This window comes from Rana temporaria, chromosome 10 (genome assembly GCF_905171775.1).
Source record: "Rana temporaria chromosome 10, aRanTem1.1, whole genome shotgun sequence".
NCBI lineage: Eukaryota > Metazoa > Chordata > Amphibia > Anura > Ranidae > Rana > Rana temporaria.
In genome coordinates this window covers 119842005-119851650 of record NC_053498.1, presented here as the reverse complement: position 1 = coordinate 119851650, position 9646 = coordinate 119842005, and the positions used below count along the sequence as shown (strand labels likewise).

At 42.8% G+C, this 9646-nt stretch overlaps 1 protein-coding gene across 1 annotated transcript; it reads right to left on the bottom strand.

Annotated features, from left to right (window-relative positions):
- Positions 1 to 319: 319 nt before the first annotated feature.
- LOC120915535 (indolethylamine N-methyltransferase-like) lies at positions 320 to 9423 on the bottom strand. Its single transcript, XM_040326112.1, has 3 exons — positions 9206 to 9423; positions 2999 to 3206; positions 320 to 820 (listed from the first exon to the last, which is right to left on the bottom strand). The coding sequence occupies exons 1-3, from the start codon at positions 9354 to 9356 to the stop codon at positions 391 to 393; spliced, it is 789 nt and encodes a 262-aa protein (XP_040182046.1). The 5' UTR covers positions 9357 to 9423; the 3' UTR covers positions 320 to 390.
- Between the last annotated feature and the right edge of the window lie 223 nt (positions 9424 to 9646).

Here is a 9646-nt window from a genome sequence, read left to right as displayed (position 1 = left end):
CCCAGTATGAAAATTAACCTCCCGAGGTTCAGGCGCACTGTCTAAGAGTATGGGGATCGGTTCCCTAAAATCATTTTCAGTTTCAATTCGGCCCGCCAAACACATTCAAACACATGTCACTACATCTCCCCTGCATCACCCCCCTCCCTCCCCTAATAAATTCCCGCCCCGAATCCCCGCAATTTACATTTTAATATGCCGTGCGCCAGGTCTATACAGGCGCACCATGCGCCCTCTCCTGGGTGCACTGAGCACTTTAGTAACTAAGGAAATACACTGCACTAGCAGCGTATTTCTTTAGTAAATGTCAAAACGGCTGCTACTCCTGCTTTTGCTCCATGAGTCATGGAGCAAAGGCTTGGTAAATCAGCCCCATGGTGTGAATGAGGCCTAAATCTTCTGTTCTTTATAAGCTGTACAGAACACAACTGAATCAAAATCAGACAGATCAGTCACAGCCTTTCTTTGGGAAACCTCCAAATGGGTGATAACAAACCCCTCATTACTGAGTATACTTCTCAAGTCACTTTCATTATACTTTACTAAATGGAACTTCTCTCCCCCAACCAAATAGAATGTACAATTTAAACCTCCATAATACATAATGCGCCCGCCAGGTTTTAGAAGCTTTGAGAATTTCCTGAAGTTTCTCACAAATTCTTCAAGGTCTTTGCTGATGGCTTCCGGAATACACCAGAACAGAAGGCAGTCGGCTTGTGGTAGCCCAATTGGGTCTGTGAGATTTTCCTTGTTGAGATCGAATTTTACAACATGTGTAATAGCAGCCCTGAGTCTGACTTCCTTCTCCTCACATTGGTCACTGAAAGGAAGAAGCACATCCCGTGTCACATAAAGCATTTAACTGATATTCTGAGAGGTATTGAGTATATTAGGTCTGAGCTGGTGAATACCGTTAACATTTCTGAGCTGTAGAAGAGACGTTCAGATATCACTGGAAGAGTGTCGACTCCAACCATTTACCATAGTGATAAAGCACTTACAGCTAGCCACTAACCACCAATTCCCTTCACTGCTTTTTGCTGGGGGTTATATGCTGCACACCCAATAAAAAGATTCTTCTAGCAGTATTACATTTGATGTTAGTGGAGTATTAATGCATTATTAACACCTTCACACCAACCGTACGCAAATATGCAACCCCACTGGACTGGGCTTTTTCCCGTGGGGCCGCATATTTGCGTATCTCCCTTCATACTGGAAGCGCGTTGCATGGCGCGCTCCCAGCACAGAGATCTGGGTCTCCCTGAGAGCCCCGGGCCCTGTTCTAATGATTGGGACTCGGAACGATCAATTCTGGGTCACCTGATCGCTGTGATAGCCTCTAAAATGGCTATCTATCAGTGTTTCGTCACTGTGAATCCCGTCCCCGTGTTTTTTGTCTCTGTGAATGGACAAGAGAGATATATTGTATCGTTATCTGTCCTTGCAGAGATAGAAAAAAAGTGTGAAAAAAAAAATGAACAAAAATACCTGGATCGAGGTGTGAACTACAGTAGGTCAGTGCCAGGGTTAGTGTTTTGGTCAGGATTTTTTTTAAATTAGTATCAGCGTCAGTCAGTGTCAATGGGCCAGATTCAGGAAGCTATTGCGCCCGCGCAACCATAGGTTGCGCGGCGCAATAGCTGTTTTGCTCCCGCGTAGCAAATGCCCCTGATTCAGGAACATCGCTACGCGGACTGCAGCCTAGGATATGACAGACATAAGCCTCCTTATGCCTTCATATCTCAGGCTGCATTCTTGCGTTGGCCGCTAGGGGGCGAGGCCATTGTGATCGGCGTATAGTATGCAAATTGCATACTACCACCGATTCACAAAAGTTGCGCGGGCCCTGCGCACGCAAGGTACGGAGTTTCCGTACGGCGACTTTAGCGCAAGGTTGCTCCTGCTATAGCAGGGGCAGCCAATGCTAAAGTATAGCCGCCCATCCCGCTCGTGAAATTTAAATTTCACGTCGTTTACGTAAGTGATTCGTGAATGGCGCTGGACGCCATTCACGTTCACTTAGAAGCAAATGACGTCCTTGCGACGTCATTTGCCGCAATGCACGTCAGGAAAGTTTCCCGACGGAGCATGCGCTGTTCGCTCGGTGCGGGAGCGCGCCTAATTTAAATGATTCCCGCCCCCGGCGGAATCATTTACATTAGGCGCCCTTACGCCGGGCTATTTAGCATATCGCCCGCGCAATTTACGGAGCTACTGCTCCGTGAATCGCGGGCATATCAAAATATTTGCGTGGGCGCAGAGCAAAAATCGTTGCCCTTTGCCCACGCAAATATTGCGCGGATCTAGCTGAATCTGGCCCAGTGTGTTTTAGGTAGGTTTAGGCAGTTTTTTTAAAAAAAAGCAAAATGCGTACTATTGTTTTTGGGCTGTCCTACGGGTAAAAACAACATAACATATACATATGATGTATCGCTGCGATCGTCAGGAGAAGGAGAATTTATTTTGGGTAGTTCTTTGGTGGTAAGTTATGGTAGTAACAAGAAATATATAGTTATATTTAAGAATATGTGTTTTTTTTTACTATTTTTGGCTAGTTTTCCTTTGATAATAATAATAATAATAAAAAAATATCAGGAGATATCCATTAACATTTACCACCATATGAAAGCCCAATTTGTCCTAAAAAAGAACAAGGTATAATCACCTGAATGCACAAAGTATTGATGATATGTACGGTTTTACTAACACGTAAAAATTGCAAAAGAAGGCTTAGGCATTTAGGTTTGTTTTATCCTAGGCGTGAAAGGCGTTTTATCCTAGGTTAACATAACTTTTCCCCTCGTAATATTATCACCTGATTTTCAAATCTTCTCACAAATTGAAAAGGCTAATTAAAAATACAATAAGTAAATAATTATTAATATTATTAATAATTAAATACAAAAATTAAATTACAAATGTTTTAAAAATTAGGTCTGATCCTCCTCCCAACGCTACTAGTTCATCACACCAGGTACACTGGCAGATACTTCACCTCTTTCCTGCCAATTCTGTAGCAAGTGTAGTGGTGTGTGACCAATCAAATGCTCCGGTTCGGCTGTCTGTCCATTTTTTTACTTCTACAATACAGTGCTCAGTAGGCTTGAGAAGGATGATATTTCTAAAATATTCCTGCGCTGCATAAAGATGATGTATCATGGGACCAATACTGATGTCAATCAACACGTCTCCCCTAAAGTCACCTGCAGTAAAAGATTCAAAATAACCTTCAAGGAGAGCTGTGGAATTGTCTCTATGCAATGCATTTGTTTCCTTTAAAGTGGTTTTATTAAGTTCATAAAAAGGCATAACAGATATATTCATTCATTAAACAAAATATGACAAAAGGAATGAAGGAATGAAGCTTGTTACAATTTGTGTTGATAGACTTCAAAGCATAACCTGAAGTGTAAAGAGTCATATGAGAACACAATGGGGGTTATTTACAAAAGGCAAATGCACTTTGCACTACAAGTGCAAACTACAAGTGCAAAGCACACTTGAAAATGCACTGAAAGTGCACTTGGAAGTACAGTTGCTGTAAATCTGAGGGGTTGATCAATTTCAAATTTTTCAATTTTCGAATTTAGAATTTTTCAATTTTCGAAATTTAGAATTTTTCAATTTTCAAATTTATCAATTTTGGAATTAGCTTTGGTAATTTTATTATCCAATCATGTGCAAGCTATAATGCTGCTTTTTACGCCTGTACTTCCAAGTGCACTTTCAGTGCAATTTCAAGTGCACGTTGCACTTGTAGTTTGCACTTGTAGTGCAAAGTGGATTTGCCTTTCGGAAATAACCCCCTCTCTGTTATAAAAATGTCTAACCAGAACAACTGAAATTAGTATAGGTAAGTTGAGAAAGAAAGTTATAGTCTGAAGGATCAAGAGCTTCAAAATAATTATAAGGATTGGGGGGTGAAAATGTATTATAGTAAAGAAAAAGAGAGAGCAGAAAAGAGAAGAAAGGGGAGGGGAGTCCACCGGGTTGACCCAAAAGCCATCACGAGATATAATATGGTTATTCAAAAATCATCTACCATGGCAGGAGAACATTTTCGTCAAAGGTTGATGGTAAGTGGTATTTCACCCATGGGTGCCATCATTTTAGAATTTGGGGATCTGATCCCTTTCTATAGCCATCATTTTAGCATGAATCATGGAATTGTGCATCATACTTTCCATCTCAGCTACCACAAATGAAGGAGATTTCCATGCTTTTGCTATCGTTTACTTTGCAGCTGTAAGGAGCTGAACGAAAAGTTTGAATTGGGTGTGCGTTATGCACTCAAGTTGAGTATTGCAGTAGTTAGGTTAAGATTAGGGTTGTCCCGATACTAGTATCGGTATTAGGACCGATACTAATATCAGTATCGGGACCGATACAGAGCATTTGTGCGAGTACTTGTACTCGCATAAATGCTCCAGATGCCTGACCCGATACTTGGTCAGCGGGCAGGGGTTTTGAGTAGTGTTGAGCAGAATATGCCATATTCGATTTCGCGATATATCTCGAATATATATTCGAATATTCGAGATATATTCGCTAAATTCGAATATTCGTGATATTTTATCGAAAGTAAATAATTGCGATTTTTCGCTATTGCGAATGCGAAAATAATTGCGATTTTTTGATAACTGCGGTAGGAGCACTCTGATTGGCTCAGAATATTCGTGATATTTTATCGAAATATCGCAACATGCGAATGCGATATTTATTGCGCAATTTCGAGAAATGCTGGAGGAGCGCTCTGATTGGCTCAGAATATTCGTGATATTTTATCGAAATATCGCAACATGCGAATGCGATATTTATTGCGCAATTTCGACAAATGCTGTAGGAGCACTCTGATTGGCTCAGAATATTCGTGATATTTTACAATACAAAATAATTGCGAATATTCGGCAAATGCGGAAGGAGCACTCTGATTGGCTCAGAATATTCTTGATATTTTACAATACAAAATAATTGCGAATATTCGGCAAATGCAGAAGGAGCACTCTGATTGGCTCAGAATATTCTTGATATTTTACAATACAAAATAATTGCGAATATTCGGCAAATGCGGAAGGAGCACTCTGATTGGCTCAGAATATTCGTGATATTTTACAATAGAAAATAAAAAGTGTTTTGCATTGGTGGTGATTCTTTACTCTATCCATCTGTCACAGCCATTTGTCAATCAAACACCTTGAAGATTGAACACGTTCATGCTGCATGCTTTGGACTTTTTTTCACTTCACATATCAGACATTTTTATGAAAGATTATTTTTCTATTATTGGGACTATATTTCTTTATATATTTGTTTCACTGTGTATTTCACAAGTTATTTGCGCTTGCTTATTTTATAATTTGCCCACATGTCTTGTCACTAGACATATTTTTTATTCTTGTAGAGCGACTCCATTTTCTGTCTTGTATTAATTTATGTTGTATAACATTTTTGAGTTGCTGCTGTATTCTCCCCTTTTTTAAGGTATGCGCAATTTTTTCCTTCTTACAAAAAATAATAATATCAAACATACAAATATTCATAACATACACATACACAAAGCCCCCCCCTTTTGCATCAGAGACAATCAGAGTTCTCCTACCACAGTTATCGAAAATTCGCAATCATTTTCGCATTCGCAATAGCGAAAAATCGCAATTTTTTTTTTTTCAATTTGGCAACATAAAAGGATCGCCTCAGCTTAGCTACTCGGCCCAGGGTCCCTAATCATACCAGCAATGCTTTTAGACGTCGATAGGATGTGATCTGTTTTAAAAATCAAATTGAAAAAATGCGAATATTCGGAATTGCGAATATTCACCGCGAAATTCGAAATATAGCGCGATTTCTCGAATATGCTATATTCGAGTCGAATATTCGCAATGCGAATATTCGTGAGCAACACTAGTTTTGAGCAGAGAGGGCAGGCAAAGTTTGCGAGCGGAGAGGGTGGGCGTATGCTGCTCTCCTCCTCCGTGTGTGTCCCCTTCCGTTATGCTGCTGTCCGCGCTCAGTGTCCCCCTCCGTGATCCTGCTGTCCTCATCCATGCTCTGTTACCCGATGCCTGTGTCCTCCGTGCTGTGTGTCCTCCGTGCTGTGTGTCCTCCGTTCACTGTGTCCTCCGTTCACTGTGTCCTCCGTTCACTGTGTCCTCCGTTCACTGTGTCCTCCGTTCACTGTGTCCTCTGTTCACTGTGTCCTCCGTGCTGTGTGTCCTCCGTGCTGTGTGTCCTCCGTGCTGTGTGTCCTCCGTGCTCTGTGTCCTCCGTACTGTGTGTCCTCCGTTCACTGTGTCCTCCATGCTGCTGCTCTCCCCCCAAGTGATGTGCTGTCGGCGCTCCATGCTGCATGTCCCGTGTCCCCCCTCCTGCTGCTGTCCCCCTCTGTGCTCTGTTTCCCCTCCATGTCCTTCTCCACTCCCTCTGTCCTCGTCAGGATGGAGAGCGGAGGTAACTGTTCTGAATGAACAGAGTCAGTGATCACTGACTCTGTTCATTCATATAACCGAGACATCGTAACCTGTGATTACGGTGCTTTAGTTTATGAATGAAGAGGAGCCTCTGTCTCCTGTCCATTCATTTTAGCTGAGACTGCAGAGAAAGGGACTGGGGAATCTGTGTCCTTAGTCCCTTTCTCTGTCTCAAAGGTGAGATGTCAGGGGTTTGTTAAGACCCCTGACATCTCACCCAAGCCCCCCACAGTGCTAAAAAAAAAAAAAAATTGCAATAAATATAAAATAAATAAATTGGAAAAAATAATAAAAATAAAAAACACACTGACACCATCCACTCCCCCCTAAATAAAAGAAGAAAGCATTGTAAAAAAACATAACAAAAAATTGTAAAATACTGACATATGTGCCACTGTCACATGACATTAGAAAAAAAGTATCGGTAAGATGTAGCTTTAATGCAAACATCCTGGAAGCCAATTCAAACATTTCCTCCTCGAAGTTCTGAACTATTGGACAAGTCCACCAGATATGTAGGTGAGTGCCCAAATCTGAACAGCCCCGAAAACAAAAATTCAGGACAGTTAAAGCACAACTGTGTTACGTCTAAATATAAATATAGGCCATTCAAGAAGAGGGCATATTTTTTATAGGTCAGTTTAATAAAAACTGATATTTCAGTTATTGGTGGGCGTCGGAGCGTTAAAGCGGAGTTCCACCCCAAGTTAAAGCGGTAGTAAAGTAATTTTTTTGATTTATACCTACAGACCTATAAGACTTACCTATATGTACAGTTAATATCTCCTAAGCATGCACCGTTTAGGAGATATTTAGTTTAGTAGTAGCCAGCAGGCCTGGACTGGCCATAGGGCACACTGGGCATGTACCCGGCTGCATGTCACGTCTCCTGACTCTCAGCTGCTTGTGCCGTCCCTGCACACCTGAGAGGGCCGTATGTCTCTCTGGCATGGTCCCGGACACCCACTCTCAGGGCAGCTGAGCTGCTCCTTGTGCCGGTGCCACTTACCACGGCCGGCTCCGCAGCCGTCCGGCCAGCCTTCTATTGAGCTCTGGATGGAGGAAATGTGACCGTAAAGGGGGAGGAGCTGGAGCAGACCCCTTCTGCCTGATGTCATATAAGAGCCTGGACTGCCAGAAAGGTAAGTAACACTATGCCAGCCTGCCAATGTGTTTTTTGTATCCTGTCTGCCAATATTTATTTATTTTGTGTACTGCCTGCCCATGTTTATTTATTTATAATTTTTTTGTATACTGCCTGCCAATGTTTGAAACTATTCATGATGAAAGCTTGCTTTGGTCAGTCTCTCTTAGAGACCCCTTTCACACTGAGACGGTGGGGGCATTAGCGATAAATCACTGCTAGTTTTAGCTGAGCTTTACTGCTGTTATAGAGACGCTTTGGTGCAGCTAACGGGGTGCTTTTAACCCCCCCAGAAGTGCTTAGCACTGCTTTCAAAGCGATTTGAAAGTGGCGCCCATTCATTTCAATAGGCAGGGGCGGTGGGGGAGCGGTGTGTACAAAGATGCTGCTTGCAGGATATTTTTTTCTGTCCTGCAAGCTCACCGCCCCAGTGTGAAAGCACTCAGCGCTTTAACACTGGGGCTGCAGAAGAGGCAGTTTACAGGCGATTTACAGACGCTATTTTTAGCGCAAAAACACCTATAAAAAGCCTCAATGTGAAAGGAGTCTTACACAATGTGAGTGATGCTGAACAAAGGTAGAAGGACCCCCTTTACACCTAGACCGGCGTCTGCCTAGTGGGCCAGGGCTTCCGGGCTGCATGTACTAAGAAGAGCAGCCTGTTGATGACCAGGCCACACAGCAGGAGATAAGCAGTGACTGCGGTTTGGACAGGGCTAACACAGGCCGCGGCCACCGCTTACCTCCCGCTATACGGCCGTGCCTGAAGCAGGGCCAGAGCCAACAAGCTAGGATGTGCAGAAGAAGGTGGGAGAGAAGTACCTGCAGGGGACAGACACCTCCTGGGCCATCCGCTGGAAATATACCTTCACTCGGGACAATGGCAGCCTCTCACTGGCACAATGTGACAGCTGCACAGGGAGGAAGGTTAGTGCACTGAACTGATCCAGTGTGTACTACAGCCAAAGTCCCGCTCTGTATCAGTGGTTAAGTGGGGTGGATTGGGACTGTCTCTTTGCTGGACTGAGGCTGTCTCTTTGATGGTCTGGGCATGTCTCTTTTCTGGTCTGAGGTTGTCTCTCAGGATAAATATCCCATCACAATCACCCATGCGAATGCCCCCACCTCCTCCCCCCAGGGGTCCAGTCTAAAATGCCCGAGTCTATTTTTTGTCCCAGTCCGGGCCTGGTAGCCAGTGATGACACTGGTGCATGCACATTGCACTCTGAAAGGACAGTGCTGTCCATTCAGAGCTCTGTGCTGAGACCGTGACTCCTGTGCGCATCATCGCGGCTCAGCCATTCAAGCAGACAGAGTCCGTGAACCCAGAAAGAAGACTTTGTGAAGATGGAAGCCCTGGCAGCAGTGACATTGTGCCGCTAGAGGGCTTTTTGATTTTCCTAAAGAATGGATCAGCAGAAATTCTACTTTGTCTCTACCTGGTTTATCTAAATATATGATTCTTTCACTCTCTGTTTCAGTCAAATCTTCACTTGTACAAGACCGTTCTGCAAATCAATAGTTATGCTTAATTTCTCCTAATAAATACTTCATGCACAATGAATTTATTATCAAAAAGAGCTTTACCCACCTGAGCAAAATGCGTTATGAAATTTCTCCATAGGATACATAAAAGACTCATGAGCAAAGGGCATTCCTGGTTTACTGGAACAGTAGGTGTCTAGCAAATTCCGGGAGTGGAAGCCGTGTACATGGTAGAGTTTATGAGACCCGGGCTCCATCCTGTAATATTGTTATCTCCACCAAAGAAATCTTCCACTGTGTATCTTATCTTCTAATGTGTGGGATAAATTCATCTTCTTAAATATTAACATGACTTCATTAGAATGTCACCCAATATTAGTACATTGTGACTTAAGTCATCATGCTTTGTTAGCAGAGATTCAGGTGACTGCATTGTGATCAGCCAACAAAGTACAACACAACAACACAACTGTGTTACATCTAAATATCAATATAGGCCATTCAAGAAGAGGGCATATTTTTTATAGGTCAGTTCATTAAAAATTGA